The following is a 17773-nucleotide window of genomic DNA, read 5'->3' as shown; positions in this document are numbered from 1 at the left end:
ATTTGCACGCCAGTTCTAATCCTGGCTGCTCCACTTCTGATCCAGTTCCATTCTTACGACCTGAGAAAGCAGTTGAGGATGGCCCAAGTCTTTGAGCCCCTGAATCCAGGTTGGAGGCCTGGAGGAGGCTCCTGCTTTTTGACTGGCTCAGCTCAAGCCATTATGGCCCCTTGGGAGGTGAGTCAGTAAATGGAAGATCTCTCTCTGTCTCTCCTTCTCTCTGTAATTCTGTCTTTCAAATAAAAATAAATAAATAAATAAATTTTAAAATAATAAAAAAGAAATGTAAGATTATTGAAAAAAGAAATGCAAGATTATTGAAAGATAAATTATTTTTGCTTACCTAGAGCAGTAACATGCTCAGTTAATTGATATATGTCAAATAGATTAATGTTAAATAAAAGAAACTAATGGAATTAATCCAGTGTATCTTAACAAAATCACATATCCTCAAATAAATAACTTTTTTTAAAAAAAGGAAGCACATATTATAATGTCTACATATTGTCAAAGTGTATGTCATTTACTTTGTATCTGTCTCTGATTTATGCTTCATCTCCATGATTTCTATCATGGAGAGATCAATTGGGTGACCTGGTCTTCTAACAGCCAAAACAGAATCCACCACAGCCTGAAAGAGAAGTAAACGAGAAGGGTATGTTATTTGGACTGCGAGAAGAAGCTATTGGCTCAAGTAATCTATCATCACCAGACAAAATATGTTAAGGGATTCAGGCTTCAAAACATAGGGTGAGGCCAAGAGGTACCAATCTGCTATGGGCACTAACAATAACTGATGCCTTTAGAATTCAAAGGCACTCAGAGCACATTAGATCTAAACCCACTATTTTACAGGAAAGGGCTCTGAGAGATCTTAAGAAGCCACAGTCTAGAAGAGGGTGCTTGGCACTGTGGTTAAGTCAGTGGTTGGGATGCTTGCATACCAGGGTGCCTGGCTGCAGTCCCATTCCTCTGCTTCTGATCCAGCTTCCTAGTGGCACATGCCCTGGGAAGTCACAGTTGATGGCTCACACGCTTGAGTCCCTGCCATATACACAGGAAGCCAGCTGGAGTTCCTGCCTTAGGCCTGGCCTGGCCCCAGCTGTTACAGGCATTTGAAGAGCAAATCAGTACATGGAGGATCTCTGTCTTTTAAATCAGAAGAAAGTAATTTTTAATTCATTAATAAATCTAAGATCTAATGGCCGATGGTAAATACCAGGATTCACATTAATTTTTTATAATATTTATTAATTTTTATTTATTTGAGAGGCAGAGGAGAAAAGAGGGAAATAGTCAAATAGAGTTCCCATGCACTGGTTCACCCCATAATGCTCACAATGGCTGGGGCTGGGCCAGAATGAAGTCAGGAGTGAAGAATTCAACCCGGCTCTCCCATGTAGATGACAGGGACCAACCATCTGAGCCACTGCCTGCTGCTTCCCATGGTGTGTACCAGCAGGAATGTGGAATTAGGAGTAGAGCTAGACTTAAATCCCAGACACTCCGATGTGGAATGCAGGACTCCTAACCAGAATCTTAACCAGGCCAAATACTACTACACTACATTCAAGTCTTCTTAAGTGCTAAGCTATTACTCCTTCCGCCATAGCAATACTACTCAAACTTTTCTACCAGAGGACATTTAATGAAAAAGGAAGAAATATCACCTAGGAAAAGAGCTCAAATTTGCTGGCTATAACAACATGACAAAAAAATTTTTTTAGGTCTCATGTTTTACATGAGACATTTCCATGTCATACTACCATATGTATTTTTAGAGTATTTTAATATATTTGTTTAAAGACTTATTTACTTACTTGAATGTAAAGTTACGGAGTGAACCTGCTGATTCACTCACTCAGATGCTTCAACGGCCAGGGTTGGACCAAGCCAAAGCCGAGAGCTTGGAATTCCATCCCGGTCTTACACCTGGTGGCAACAGCCCAGGCACTTGGGGCATCATCCATTGCCTTCCCAGGTGTACTAGCAGGGAGCAAGAGGGAAGTAGAGCAGTCAGGACGGGAAGTGGTGCTCACACGGGATGCAGGCAACGCACTGCTCACAATGCAGATCCCTGTGCATGTTTTTTTCAATGGAAAGATAATGCTTTCCCAAAAAATTAGCATTCCAGAAATATTTGTCTCATTTATTCTGTTACATCTCCCCAAGAATATATAATTTAAGAAGTAGAGCACAGGATGCCCACATCCTATATTGGAGTCCCTAGGTTCAAATCCCAGCTCTGCTTCTGACCCAGCAGCCTGCTCATGCACGTCCTGGGAGGCAGCAGGCGACGGCTGCAGTGGAAGACTCCTCACTTCAGCCTGGCCGCTGTGAGTGAAGCGGCGCATGAATCTGACTCTTTCCATCTCTGCCTTTCAAATAAATAAATTTTTTAAAGATTTCCTTATTTTTTTCTTATTACAAAGTCAGATATACAGAGAGGAGGAGAGACAGAGAGGAAGATCTTCCATCCGATGATTCACTCCCCAAGTGAGTGCAACGGCCAGTACTATGCCGATCCGAAGCCAGGAACCAGGAACTTCTTCCGGGTCTCCCACGTGGTGCAGTGTCCCAATGCATTGGGCCGTCCTCGACTGCTTTCCCAGGCCACAAGCAGGGAGCTGGATGGGAAGTGGAGCTGCCGGGATTAGAACTGGCGCCCTTATGGGAACCTGGTGCGTTGAAGGCGAGGACTTTAGCCACTAGGCCATGCTGCCGCGTCCAAGATTTACTTATTTTTATTGGAAAGACAAATACACAGAGAGGAGGAGAGACAGAGAGGAAGATCTTCCGTCCAATGGTTTACTCCCCAAGTGACCACAATGGCCAGGGAAGCCAGGAGCCAGGAGCCAGGAGCCAGGAGCTCTTCTGGGTCTTCCATACGAGTGCAGGAGCCCAAGACTTTGGGCTGTCCTCAGCTGCTTTCCCAGGCCACAAGCAGGAAGCCTGATGGGAAGCGGGACCGCTGGGATTAGAACTGGCGCCCATATGCGATCCCAGCATATGCAAGGCGAGGACTTTAACCACTACACTATCGCGCTGGGCCCCAAATAAATAAATTTATCAGAAGAAACATTTAGTAAAAAAAAAAAAAAAAAAAAAAAGCAGAGCACAACATCTCTTAGTGCTTAGCTCAGAAAAATAAAATGAAAAAACTAACTATATAAGTTTAAAAAAAAAACACTGTATCTTAGACAAGTTTACCTGAGGTAGCATACACTCAATTTCAGAGCCTAATAGAGAATAAGACAAAGTCCGTTGGATAGTAGAATATCAGTATTTCTCTAGTTCTGAAACAGAATGGCTGACGTAGCCAAAGAGATGTAAAATGGTCCATCTCCCATTTTGAAGCTCCCAGGTTCCATATATGTCTCTAGCTCCTGATTTGAGCCTTCTGCTAATACAGACCCTGGGAGGCACGGCTATAGCTCAAGTGGCTGGGTTCCTGGCATACATGTGGGAGAACTGGATTGAGGTTCTGGCTTCTGCCCAACCCAGTCGCAGGCATGCACGGAGTGAGCCAAGAGATGGGAACTCTTTCTCTCTTTCAAATAGATAAATTAAAATTTTAAAATATAATGAAACATGAAGCTCTAGTTTAAAAGAAACAGTATAATAATACCCACAGGCTTCCACAGGAAATGATCCACAGGCAGCCACACTTCCCTCAAATTCCAAGTTACATAAAAGAAGGTTTAAAAACACTTTTGAAGAATTACAAATACTAGTATGGCCTAACAAATCATGCTTATAGGTAAGCCCATAACATTTGTCTTCTATGTTTCCTCTCACGTTCAACACAGGCATATGTAATACTTGGTTATCTTAAAAAATAACATCACCATGTCTTAGGTTATATTCATTGTAAATGCAAGAGTTTAATCACATACCTTTGTTAACACATCAGCCAATTCAGCATGAACTTTAGTTCGTAAAGATGTTCTAGCCACATCTAAAAGAATTTCTCTTTTCATCTCCTTTCCTACTTTTATTTTCTCCAAAACTTCAAGGGCTTTTATCTTTGCAGTTTCAAAGCCTTCAGCTATTATTCTAGGGTGTAGACCCTATTGTATCAATGTAAAATTATAAAGTCACCCAGAGTGAAATAACAGATAAGTATTCTAAAAACATTATCTATATTAATGTCACTAAATATGAGCTACATATAAAATTTATAAAAGTCTTTTTTTCAGGGCTTCAACTCTGAAACAATCTCAAATTACAGGAAAGTGTCAAGACTAGCACAAAGATATTACTTCCAAAACTTTTTGTGACCTTCTGAATGGGCACAAAAAAAGATTTCTTAGAGGGCCTGGTGCAATAACCTAGTAGCTAAACCCTCAGCTTGCATCCACCAAGATCCCATATGGGCATCAGGTTCATGTCCTGGCTGCTCCACTTCCTACTTCGCTCCTTACTTGTGGCCTGGGAAAGCAGTTGAGGAGAGCCCAATACCTTGGGACCTGAACACATTTGGGAGATCCAAAGAAAGCTCCTGGTTCCTGGCTTCAGATTAGATCAAGTCAGGTCTGGCCACTGTAGCCATTTGGGGAGTTAACCAGTGCATCAATGATCTTTCTCTCTGTCTCTCCTCTTTGTAAATCTCCTTTTCCAATAAAGATCAGAAAAAAAATGTTTAAAAAGATTTCTTAGAATAAAAAAAAATGATTCAGCACTGATTTAGAGATGAGAGACACCACCTCACCAAGTGATTAAAGTTTATCTCCCAAGTCCTGGGACAGATGGATACCACCTGCCTCCTGATATGATGTGTTCAGAAAAACACAACAGCTCTGCTATGACATTCTTGCAAAACTAAACAACTGAATTGAATTGTGAGGAAACAGACAAATACAAACTGAGGGATTTGTGCTGAATAACTGACATGTACTCCTTAGTGTGGTAATATCATGAGGCACAAAAAGGCAACTAAGGAACGATTCTAACTAAAGGGATGTGACAAGTGAATGCGTGGTCCTACATTTTCTTCTATAAAGAACACCATCGGGACATATGATAAATAAAATCTGAAGATCATGTAGTAGTACTGTATGAATCTGTCAGTGTTGATATTCTGCTTTATGTACTTACAATATTGTGGTTATATAAGAGAATTCTAACAAAAAATATACATTGGGGCCTGGTGCGGTGGCCTAGCAGCTAAAGTCCTCGCTTCAAATGCACCGGGATCCCATATGGGCACTGGTTCTAATCCTGGCGGCCCTGCTTCCCATCCAGCTCACTGCTTGCTTGTGGCCTGGGAAAGCAGTTGAGGATGGCCCAAAGTCTTGGGACCCTGCACCCATGTGGGAGACCCAGAAGATGCTCCTGGCTCCTGGCTCCTGGCTTCAGATAGGCTCAGTTCCAGCCATTGCAGCCACAGGATTAGAACCTGATGCCCATACAGGATCCCGGGCGTGCAAGGTGAGGACCTTAACCACTATGCTATCACGCCAGGCCCCTCTCCTGCTCTTGTAAATCTGTCTTTGCAATAAAATTAAATCTTTAAAAAAAAAAGAAAAGGAAAAAATACACACTGAGCTGGTACTGTGGTGCAGCACATTAAGCTACTGATTGCCATCCGGTAACCAATTAGGAGTGCTGATTTAAGTCACATCTCTTGACTACTCTACTTCTAATCAGGGTTCCTGCTAATACATCTGGGAAGGCAGAGATAGATGCCCAAATATCTGAACGCCTGACCACATGTGGAAGAAGAGGATAGTGTTCCTGGCTTCTGGTTTCAGGGCAACCCAGCCTTGGCTGTTGTGGCCATTTTGGGGTACAATGATGGAGCTACGAAGAATAACAACGGATGGAAAACCTCTCTGGGGCTGACACCGTGTTGGAGCTGGTTAAACAGCCACTTGCGACACCAGCATCCTGTATGAGCACCTGTTCATGTCTCAACTGTTCTGCTTCTGGTCCACCTCCCTGCCGAAGGCCTGGGAAAGCAGCAAAGACAATTCAAGAGCTTGGACCCCTGCTACTCACATGGGAGACCCAGAAGAAGCTCCTAGCTTCCACTGGCCCCACCCCATGGTTGAAGCCACTGGGGAGTGAACCAGTAGATGGATGGAATCAATCTCTGTCTCTCTCCCTTCCTCTCTCTGCCTCTCAAATAGGTAAATATTTTTTTTAATTCTGTATGTCTATCCCTATTTGTGTTGTTCTGACTTCCAAATAGAAATATATTTTTTTTAATTTTAAATAATATTCTTTTATCTGAAAGGCCGAGTTAACAGAGAAAAGCAGGACAGAGGTCTTCCATCCACTGCTTCACTCCCCAAATGGCTACACTGGCCACAGCTGAGCTTGTCTGAAGCCAGGAGCCAGGAATTTCTGTGGGTGCAGGGACATGACCACCACTTGGGCCGCCCTCCACTGCTTTCCCAGGCCGTTAGCAGAGAGCTCCATGAGCAGTGGAGCAAACAGGAAGTGAATGCTGTTCTGCAGGTGGCAGCTTAAGCCTCTCACCCTTTTATCTGGCTCACTCCAGCCAAAAGACTTAACCCTGGCCTTACCTCATCCTGAGTGCTTCCTTACTGCTGGCTACATTAGCAATTTTGCCCCCTTCCAAATTTTGCCTGGCTTTATTACTATGCAGTCAGTTTCATAATTAGGAACATATTTGTCAGCATCCCACCCTGCCTGAACTCCTTTCTTCCTAATCCAACTCTCAACGTGTTAGTCTGTCCCTTTTCTACCCACTGTGCCCAGGAAGAGACCTTACCCATAGCTCAAGAAGTGGGCCCAGATTGGTCTGTCGATTCCCCTAAAACTGTTACTGGTTGGAAATAAGACTAAAGTTGATCCAATCATACTAAATGAAGGATTCCTATTCCATGCCTTTCTCTTGCCCTGTCCTGCTGATTATTAGTAAGGAAGGCAAGCAGCCCCAGTTTCCTCCAAAGGTTTTGCATTCAAGATGGCCATTAGTCTTAAGGGGAAAACAGAAATAAGAATGAAAGAGCTAGAAGACAAAGACACTTGATGACTGAGCTTTTTCATCAACCAACTCTGCAGTCAGCCTTATCTCTCCATGTTCTATTACAGGAGATAATAATTTCCTGATTGTTTAAGTGACTTTTCATCAAGTTTTTACAAAGGCATCCTAACTGAGATAAATTGCAGGTACTTAATTAATAGACAATTCCCAATACTAGACGAAATACAAAGAAGTAATAATTTTAGCAGTTCTACCACATTATACTTCACTGAAATGATCCTGGAATGTGAAGAAAAAAATTCAGATACTTAATTAAAAAAAAGAGATAAGTAATGCCAAGAGAAGAAAAAGGCACAAAGGCAAAAATGTGCAGAATGACTTTGGAGGCTACAGAAGTGGAGGGGACTGACTGCAGTGGACAGTGTATAGAGGAAAAAAAACTAGCAAAGTAGATACATTCACAATGTGGAAAACCTTCATGAATTTTTCACTTGATCTTAGCCAAAAGGCCAAGAAGCAATCATTAATTTTTCTCCAGTTATTTTTTTAAGGTACATAAATTGGTTTCAATTTAACCAGTGGTGTTTTCTTCCATAGGCCATTACCCATGAGTAATAATCCATTTTTGTAAAAGGCACATAATTCCAAACAGGAATCATTTTGGCAAAAAAGCCTCATTCTCATTTCTGTTTATAATTGTCCAAGAATATTTGGATGGCAATTAATGTTTACCCTCTAAAATTAAACCACTGGTACTTTCCATTCAAAATAAAACATACATTCGTGAAATTCTAATACCTCAGAAATGTAAAGATCAGCTTGTTTTAGTAACTCTCCAATAATTAGAACATTGGAAGTAGTACCATCTCCGGTGATGTCATCCTGGGCTGTTGCTACTTTGGCTATTAGGGAAGCTGCTGGGTGTTGAATTTGCTGAGAAAAAAAAAAATTAAAGTAACCAATGCATTAAAAGAAGAGAGAGGGGGGAATAATTAGCCCACCAAACACAAGATAACCTAGGGGTCATTAATGAAACCAAACCACAAAAGCAGCTTCATTTTACAAGTTTGTAAGTTTTACATTATCAATACTTAATAAATGTCAAGCCTAGGATTTAAAAACTGAGAACTAATGAGCTTTGAACACTATATACAAGTCTGTGATTCATAATGCAGTGACATTTCCAAAAGAAAATTAAAACCTTCGGTCTCAAAGATTAAAACATTTAAGATAACTGCAAAGGATGTTTAATTTTCCTATTACAAAGAACAGAATGCTATGCCTTTTAAAAGGTGTTATAAATCTGTAAGTATTCCTAAGTTAATGCTTGAACTACACAGACTTGAATATAGAAAATTTCTCGTTGAAGTTTAATACAACAAGCACATCTCAAGACAGCGGCTCTTACCTGACAACCTTGGCCTTAAGTTATACAAGTTGCACTATATTCTTAATTAAATCTTACTAAAGTCAGCAGCAGCAAGAGCTCACCATCTCACGGAGCAGCACGTTACCGTCTTTGGTGAGCTTGATATCACCTGCACCAGAAACGAGCCTGTTCAGAGAACACTGACATTATTTACTTGGCAAATGCCAAGTTAGATACACCCAGTACTTGGCACTCCAGTAACTTTTTATTTTTAAGATTTATTATTCTTATTGGAAAGGCGGAATTACAGAGAGGAGGAGAGACAGAGAGGAAGATCTTCCATTCAATGATTCATTCCCCAGGTAGCCACAATAGTCAGAGTTGAGCTGATCTGAAACCAGGAACCTGGAGCCTCTTCCAGGTCTCCCACGCAGGTGCAGGGTCCCAAGGCTTTGGGCCATCCTCGACTGCTTTCCCAGGCCACAGGCAGGGAGCTGGATGGGAAGCTGTGTCACTGGAACACAAACTGGCACCCATATGAGATCCCATTGCGTGCAAGAAAAGGACTTTAGTAGCTGCTAGGCTACCACGCCAGGCCCACTCCAGTACCTTTAATACAGATACAAATGCTTGCAAAACTTCCCTTGTTCCACAGGGAGATACCACAGTAATTACCACCACTCACGGCTCACAGAATTCTTTTATTCCAAGTGGTTATATGTGGTTAAATGTGTACAAGACACAAATCTGAAACTTATATTGCATATTTTTAATTTTGGTGACTACTATTATTCCCTTCATCCCTTGCATTCATTAGATGACCAAGTCCTGTCGATTCTGGAACCTCAGCATCTTTTGACTCCTCCCTTTCCTCTCCTTTTCCACTACCATCGTCAACCCTACTGCGGGCTACTTAGCACCCTGATTCGAATTTGAATCTACCCTCCATACTACATTCATCACTCAAAAATTCAGTGTGACTCAGTCATTTCCTGACCCAAAATTCTGCAATGATTTTTATGTTCTCCATCACATTCAGCCCCACAAGACACATAAGGAATGTATGTCATCTTTCCTAACCTGGCCTATGTCTATGTTCCACGCCTCATCTACCACCTTCCCACAAACTTGTGGGAAGGTCTTGTTTCTGTTGTGTTTGCATCACTGGGATTTCTTATTCATGAAATTACTCCAACCAGGAGTCTTTATTCCTTCCTCCAATTCCTGCTTTTAAGACCCTGATGAGGGGTAGAGATCTGGCCCATTGGTTAAGAGGCCACTAGGAATGCTGGCATCTCCTAGTGGAGCACCCAGGTTGGAGTTCTGCAGTTCCAGCTCTGATCTTGCTTCCAGCATGCCTGCTAAGGCGTGTCCTGGAGGCGGCAGGAGATGGCTCACCGACTTGGATTCCTGTCACCCTCACACAACAGATCCAGACTGAATCCCTGGTTTCTGGCTTTGGCCTGGCCCAGTCCCAACTGTTGTAAGCTCAATTTACAGATGGGAGATTTCTCTCTCTGCCTTTAAACAATTAAACAACTTCAAAGACTTATCAAACATCATCTGTTCAGACGCTTCTGTCATCAGTAATTGGCCCCTTTGCTTGCTATAATCATATGCATCTATATATAATTAACACATCTGTCTCTACCAGATCTCTGTAAGAACTGTATCTTGATTATTGTGTTTCTGGCATTCACTGTTTCATCGTTAATATCACCTCGCTTATTCCGGTAAGGATGTTATTGCTCCTCTACACCCTTCGGCCCTTATCAGTCTTTCCCTCACTCTGGTCTCAATACAATTGGCACTAAATAAATACATGTCGAATGAACAAACATATACAAAGAACCTGCCCAAGTACCCACGAGTAGATTATGGACTCAAACCCGTGTCTGCCTCGCTCCGTACTTTCTTCTACAACGTACCACCACATAAAACCACAACAGTTGACGCATTTGTAAACAAAGGTCACGCTCGTCTTATCAAAATCCCACGAGACACTAATGGGCCTGATTTCTGAATTTTCATCAGCTTCAACAACGAAGTGGGGGGGTGACAGCATCGCTCAGGGACCTTTCCTGACTTCTCCTCCTCCTCCACCGAGCTCCAGAATGCTGGGCGGGAATGGGCCTCGGGGACACAGCCTGCTGATGCACCCTCATCGCTCAAGAGGGGCTTTTGCGAAACTTGTGTCTCATAGGGCGCCCTAACCGCCGCTCCAACCGCCGCCTCACATTTTCATGGTGCCCTTAGGACCCAAGTTGGTCCGCAGCACATCCTGCAGCCCTCGCGCAGCGCATATGTTCACAGCCAGCGCCGCCCGGGCCCGAGCCACCTCCGCCTTGGTGTTTACGGACTTTATCGAAGCCATCACAAGCCGACCGAGAGCAGAAAAAAAAATACAAATTCCTCTCGCGTTTGAACTGGGAGCCTTGGAGCCACGCCCATCGCTCCGAAATTTCGGCCAATCACTATCCTGGGAGGAAGTGACGCTTTCAGACCTCGCCGAGACGGAAGCCACAAAGTCGCCTTGGCGTCTGGTCGCCAACATGGCGTCCTCCGCCCCCGGCCGGGCTCCGGCGGGCAAGCGAGTGGTCAACCAGGACGAGCTGCGGCGGCTGATGAAGGAAAAACAGCGTCAAAGCACTAACCGGAAACGGATAGAGTCTCCTTTCGCCAAGTATAACCGTTTGGGGCAGCTGAGCTGTGCCCTGTGCAACACTCCGGTCAAGAGCGAGCTCCTGTGGCAGACTCACGTCTTGGGCAAGCAGCACCGAGAGAGGGTGGCCAAGCTGAAAGGCGCCAAGGAGGCCACGCAGAGCCCGTCGGCCAAGAGGAAGGCGCCGGACGCGGACAGCCCCGACGCCAAGAGGGCGAGGGCGGCCTTGGGGCCCCAGGTACAGCCCTCCACCTCGGCTCTGCCTGACTGTGAGACCGCGGGAGGGGCTCCCAGCAGGCTTTCGGGGCTCGGCTTACTCCCCGATTACGAGGACGAGGAGGAGGAGGAGGAGGACGTAGTACCAGAAGGAAAGGGGAGGGACCCTAGCAAGCAGACCCCCGACGCGCACGGTCAAGAACCTTCCTCTCGAGAGGATAATGTGCGGCCAAAAGATGCCTTTCATGCGAATCCTCCTAAGACCCCTTTAGTTCCTCACTCGGGGTCCATCGAGAAAGCAGAAATACAGGAGAAAGTGGTGGAAAGGCGAGAGAACACCGCCGAAGCGTTACCGGAAGGTTTCTTTGATGACCCAGAGGTCGATGCCAAAGTACGAAAAGTGGACGCCCCGAAGGACCAGATGGACAAAGAGTGGGACGAATTTCAAAAAGCCATGCGGCAGGTCAACACGATTTCCGAGGCCATCGTGGCCGAAGAGGATGAGGAGGGACGGTTGGACCGTCAGATCGGGGAGATCGATGAGCAGATCGAGTGTTACCGTCGGGTGGAAAAGCTGCGGAATCGCCAGGATGAAATCAAAAACAAGCTTAAAGAAGTTCTGACCATCAGAGAACTGCAGAAAAAGGAAGAGGAGAACACTGACAGCGATGATGAGGGGGAGTTACAAGACCTGTTGTCTCAGGATTGGAGGGTGAAGGGGGCTTTGTTGTAAGGCTAAGCTGCACCTGTTTCTTACCTGCAGCCTGGAGATTCAGACACCCAACCGGGTTACTGAGATAAACTTAGCCAGTGAGCGGCAGCATTTTGGGAAAGGTGTGAAATAATTTAGAAGACAAGTTGTTTTTTGTTACATTTTTAAAGTTTATATACCAAAATGCCAATTTTTTCACACATTTCCTATTTAAATGTATACTTTCGAGTTGTATATCTGTAAGTTGTACATAGTTAAATATACATTTACTTAAGTAATTTGTTTTGAAATTTATGAATTAGTAGAGATCCGAACAAGAGACAAGCATTTACTTGGATACTCAGTGCGTTTAGGATATGTTTTTTCTCTGACCCCTAAATCAGACTCAGACAGTTGGTGCTCTCTGTTTTGTTTTTACAATACGGTTCATAAACATGTCATTTTTTTTAAAGGTTTATTTATTTTTATCACAAAGTCAGATATACAGAGAGGAGGAGAGACAGAGAGGAAAAACTTCCATCCGATGATTCACTCCCCAAGTGAGCGCAACAGCCAGTTCTGCGCTGATCCAAAGCCAGGAACCTGGAACCTCTTCCAGGTCTCCCACACGGGTGCAGGGTCCCAAAGCTTTGGGCCATCCTCGACTGCTTTCCCAGGCCACAAGCAGGGAGCTGGATGGGAAGTGGAGCTGCCGGGATTAGAACCGGCGCCAATATGGCATCCCGGGGCTTTCAAGGCGAGGACTTTAGCCGCTAGGCCATGCCACAGGGCCAACAAGTCATTCTAAGTTGGTCATTTCTCTAGCTGAGTTTTCTAGACATTCTTTAGATTACAGAAGTGAAGAATGTTTTTACTGTGAAGGGTCATTTGGATATTTATATCATTCACAGACCATATAGAATTGCTAGTTTAAAAAGATGAGTCTGCTAGGGCCTTGCGCAGTAGCCTAGTGGCTGAGATCCTTACCTTGCACGTGCCAGGATCCTATATGGGTCCCAGTTCTAATCCCGGTGGACCGTCTTCCCATCCAGCTCCCTGCTTGTGGCCTGGGAAAGCAGATGAGGACGGCCCAGGGCCTTGGGATCCTGCACCTGCGTGGGAGACTCAGAGCAGGCTCCTGGCTTCAGATCTGCCTAGCTCCAGTCATTGCGGCAGCTTGGGGACTGAACCAGCAAATGGAAGATCTTTAAAAACAAAAAAAGTCTGAAAAAAAAAAATAATAAAATTTTCAAGTCCTACCTGTGGTTGCCGTGACAGGGCCAAACCAAATGATTTTCTCAGCCTTACATAGCTTGTGAGTCAGACATCCTCCACCCCTGCTTTAGCAGAATATCCAGAAAAATATATGCCAGACAGGTCTAACCACCTTAAAGTTTCTCTTGACTAGACCAATATACTGTTTTAAGAGGGATTGTCTTAAACTCAGAACCCACACATCGTTTGGAGGGCTTTGGATTTTTATTCCATGATAAATGAATGGTCATGGTTACAGATTCTGTCAGTTGTAAGAAGGGATGTTCAAGTTGTTTTCGCAGTAGAAACGGTTGCCATGTGATGCTCATGGATAGTTTATCACTCCTCCCTTTGGAAATGGTGATATTCAAATAGGAAAATGGCATATTCTAATAGAGGTGGTATCCCATATGGGTGCTTGTTGAAATCCTGGCTGCTCCATTTTGGATGCAGCTCACTACTAATGCACCTGGGAACACAGCAAAAGCTGGCTTGAGTGCTTGGGCCCCTGCCATCCACGTGGGAAACCTGAAGCAGCCCCTGGCTCCTGGCTTTGGCCTGGGCCAGCCCCAACCTTTGTGGTCATTAGGGGAGTAAACCAATGAACAAAAGCTCTGTTTCCCTAACTCCCTTTCAAGTAAATAAAATGCCAAAAATTAGTAGGTGGAGTGGGTGAGAGGATACCCTCATAGCAATTATAACAATTTTACACTGTGATGTTGGCTGAATTACGGGGCTAAAAAAAAAAAAAAAAGGATATGAAGGCCATAGGACCAGTTGTTAAAATGTGGAAACAGGGCCCGGCGGCATGGCCTAGCGGCTAAAGTCCTCGCCTTGAAAGCCCCGGGATCCCATATGGGCGCCGGTTCTAATCCCGGCAGCTCCACTTCCCATCCAGCTCCCTGCTTGTGGCCTGGGAAAGCAGTCGAGGACAGCCCAAAGCTTTGGGACCCTGCACCCATGTGGGAGACCCTGAAGAGCTTCCTGGTTCCTGGCTTTGGATCGGCGCAGCACTGGCCCGTTGCGGCTCACTTGGGGAGTGAATCATCGGGTGGAAGCTCTTGCTCTCTGTCTGTCCTCCTCTGTGTATATCTGGCTGTAATAAAATGAATAAATCTTTAAAAAAAAATGTGGAAACAACGGTGGCATTCACCAATGCCAAAACAAACATGACTCAGCTTAAAGTACATTTAAAGGAACTCTTATAGAATAGAGGGTCAGGAAGGAGCCACCTAACCCTGCAGTTACAGACCTGACCTCTACCTCCGTGGGCATGGTCATGGTCAGGGCTGCCTCTCTAATGCTCTGTGATAGAGAACAGCAAATGGGATCTTGCAACCCTCCTGAAACCTGAATGAAGCTTCAGATTAGTAATTGCACACACACGACACTCCTTAATTCTGTTTTTATTTTTTTACACTCTTCAAGGGTAAATTGTTAACCTAGCTACCAAGTTCAAATTTCATATAGCACAGATTCACATTGCTCAAATCTTTCTTCCCAATCCTAACTCCGTTAACAGAATTAGCTTTTTACTTCAATTGGCCTGTGTGCTTACTACCTCCTGGGCATGTTTTATTTTTCTCTTTAAATCTTGCTGACCTTTTTGGTAGTCAGTACTCACATATGGCTATCGAGCACTTGAAACGTGGCCAGTCTAAACTGAGGTGTGTGATATATTGATTTCAAAGTGTAGCACACAAAATAATATAAAATGTCTTGGTAATTGGGACTCACACCGTGACACAGAGGGAAAAGCCGCTGCCTATGACGCTGGCTTCCCATATGGGCACTGGTTTCAGTCCTGGCTGTTCCATTCCCAATCCAGCTCCCTGCTAACTGGGAAAAGCAGCAAAGGATGACCCAAGTCTTTGGGCTCCTGCCACCCACATGGAAGGCCCAGAGTAGACTCCTGGCTTTGCCGTGGCCCAGCCCCAGCTGTTGCAGCCATCTGAGCAGTGAATCAGCAGGTGCAAGATCTGCTTCTCCCTTCTTCTCTGTAACTTTCAAATAAATTAGTCTTTTTCAAAAAGTCTCAATAATCCCTGATATTGAAATGCTATTTTTTAAAGATTTATCTATTCTTATTGGAAAGACCGATGTACAGAGAGAAGGAGAAAACAGAGGAAGAGCTTCCATTCGGTAGTTCACTCCACAAGCTGCCGCAACGGCTGGAATTAAGCCCATCCAAAGCCAGGAGCCATGAGCTTCTTCCAGGTCTCCCATGCGGGTGCAGAATCCCAAGGCTTTGGGCCGTCCTTGACTGCTTTCCCAGGCCACAAGCAGGGAGCTGGATGGGAACCAGGGCTGCTGGGACTAGAAGCAGCACCCATATGGGATCCCGGAGCATTCAAGGCGAGGACTTTAGCAACTGGACTACCACGCTGGGCCTGAAATGCTACTATTTTGTATATATTCAAGTTAATTTTATTTGAAACTTCACTCCCTATGAGAAAATTCTCTTTTAAGATTTATTTTTATTGGAAAGGCACATCAAATTTACTGAGAAGAGAAAGATCATGTACCTTTTCTCCTACTGTCAACACCACAGGAGAGGTGAACTGACACCGTTTTAGATGCCTAAGGATTGGTCCAAGGTCACTCAGGAAGTTAGTTGCTAAAACAAGACTAGTTGTGACTTAATTCCTATCCCAGTATTCTTTCTATATTTAATAGTGGAATGCAGGAAATGGGAGGGTATCACCCAAAATGGCAGGAATTAAGATTAGGGAAGTTTGTGGTCAAGGTTAAGGGAATAAGAGCTCTGCAGAAATCTTGACTGGACTGGGCAGCCCTGCCTGTATTTTGCAATTTGTTATCCGACTCTGACATCGATTTACTTCTTAGTGGTCTCTGATGCAAGGAGCACATCGTTTCCCAGATCATGCAGCTGCGATACACAGTGTCTGTGCTGCTCCACTTTTTGGTAAGATAACCTTGGGCAAGCTACTGACCCTTGGTTTTCTGAGCTACAAAACTGGGCAAGTTAACAGTTCCTTATATGCCAAGATTAAATAAGATAAATGCATGTAAATGCTTTGGTACGGCATATAGCAAATACAGTAAACACTAGGCATTAGCTATTTTTAAAAAAGGATTTATTTTTACTTGGAAGACAGAGTTATGGAGGGAAGGAGAGATAGAATTGTTTCATTCACCATTCACTCCACACATGGTCACAATGGCTGGAGCTACGCCGATCCGAAGCCAGGAACCAGGAGCTTCTCCCAGGTCTACCAGGTGGGTGCAGGGTTGCAAGGCCTTGGGCCAACCTTGGCTGCTTTCCCAGACCACGGGCAGGGAGCTGGACCAGAAGTGGAGCAGCCAGAATTCGACACAGACACTGCAGTCAAAGGCTTAACTGGCTATGCCAAAGCACCTTGTGTCCTCTATTTTTCTTTATTTTCCTTTTCTTGGAAGGCAGAGTTAAAGAGATAGGGGCCCAGAGTTCTAGCGTGAGGGGTAAGCTGCTGCCTATGACTCCAGAATCCCATAAGGGTGCCTTTTCGAGTCCAAGCTGTTCTTCTACTCCAGCTCCCTGCAAATGCACCTAGAAACATAGTGCAAGACTGCCCAAGCACTTGGGTTCCTGCACCCACATGGGAGACCTGGAAGAAGCCTCATGGATATTGGCTTCGGACCAGCCCAGCTTTGGCTGTTGCAGCCATTTGGAGAGTAAACCAGTGAAAGAAAGATCTCTGTCTCTCCCTTTTTAACTCTGCCTTTCAAATAAATAATACAAATAAATTGTCTAAGGAACAAGCTGTCAGAAACGCTGTACGAGGAAAGTTCATCTTCCTGGGCTTGCTTCAGCAGCACATAAACCACAACTGGAGCAAACGTTCACCATCCTTTAAAAAAATCAATAAATCTTAAAAACAAAGCAGTAATAAAAACATTTTTAAATAAGTGAATGCAGTTGTAGTGGTGTGCTCAGATGAACTCAACTCCTAGAATCCGAGCTTCCCCTGACCTTCCAGTCCTGAGGCCTTGCTCACTCCGCTGCCCCTTAGAGAAAGCACAGGGAGGGGTCAGCTGACCATGTGGCCCAGGGGAGCTATGTGGCTGAGGATACCTGCATTCCATAGCCTGGTCCCAGCAATGCTTCTCATTGAGCTTCCTACGAATGTGCGCCCCAGGAAGGCCAGAGGGGACAGCTCCAGGGCCCCTGCCATCTAGGTGGGAGATCTGTATTCAGTCACTGGCTCTGGGCTTCACCCTGGCCCATTCTTGTAGCCATTTGGGGGCTGCACCAAGTAGATGCACGGTCTTTATCAATTTGTGTTTCAAATAAAAAAATAAATTTAAAAAGTTTAAATCACAACAGAGGCTTTACCCCAAAATATTAGCATCAGGGTTGTTTGATGGAGATCAAACAATACATCCTAAACAAAAACTCCTTTTTACTCCAATACCTCCTCCTCCCATATTTTCTATTTCTAATGGTAGCATTAATGGCTTACTCTGCACAATGTGATCCAAGAACCTCCTGGACACTACCCTGCCTCCGTCTCGACTCTCCTGGCAGGAATGGGGCAATCTTTCTTTTGACAAGGGCCATTTGGATATTTACAACATTCAGGGACCATCACAAAAACATCACCTTGAAAATCGACCTGCTGGGCC

At 44.5% G+C, this 17773-nt stretch overlaps 2 protein-coding genes across 2 annotated transcripts in view; one reads left to right on the top strand and one right to left on the bottom strand.

The window, feature by feature from the left end:
- Nucleotides 1-10784, bottom strand: part of CCT6B (chaperonin containing TCP1 subunit 6B) — a 31997-nt gene extending 21213 nt beyond the window's left edge. The window contains exons 1-5 of the mRNA XM_058676191.1: nucleotides 10562-10784; nucleotides 8447-8510; nucleotides 7754-7888; nucleotides 3897-4070; nucleotides 528-631 (exon numbers count right to left, since the gene is read on the bottom strand). Of these exons, the coding sequence (XP_058532174.1) occupies nucleotides 528-631; nucleotides 3897-4070; nucleotides 7754-7888; nucleotides 8447-8510; nucleotides 10562-10698 (614 nt within the window). The 5' untranslated portion in view covers nucleotides 10699-10784. The remainder of the gene's footprint in view (nucleotides 1-527; nucleotides 632-3896; nucleotides 4071-7753; nucleotides 7889-8446; nucleotides 8511-10561) is intronic.
- Nucleotides 10785-10832: 48 nt separating this feature from the next.
- ZNF830 (zinc finger protein 830) lies at nucleotides 10833-11936 on the top strand. The gene has a single exon (XM_004593866.3). It carries the CDS (start codon nucleotides 10877-10879, stop codon nucleotides 11933-11935), a length of 1059 nt encoding a protein of 352 aa, XP_004593923.2. The 5' UTR covers nucleotides 10833-10876; the 3' UTR covers nucleotide 11936.
- Nucleotides 11937-17773: the final 5837 nt, after the last annotated feature.

The sequence above is a fragment of the Ochotona princeps genome, chromosome 17 (assembly GCF_030435755.1).
Source record: "Ochotona princeps isolate mOchPri1 chromosome 17, mOchPri1.hap1, whole genome shotgun sequence".
NCBI classification, from domain to species: domain Eukaryota; kingdom Metazoa; phylum Chordata; class Mammalia; order Lagomorpha; family Ochotonidae; genus Ochotona; species Ochotona princeps.
This window is presented reverse-complemented; position numbering and strand designations above follow the sequence as displayed.

Excerpts from the sequence above, each read along its gene's own strand:
- ZNF830 (XM_004593866.3), top strand. The coding sequence starts at position 10,877 with ATGGCGTCCTCCGCCCCCGGCCGGGCTCCGGCGGGCAAGCGAGTGGTC.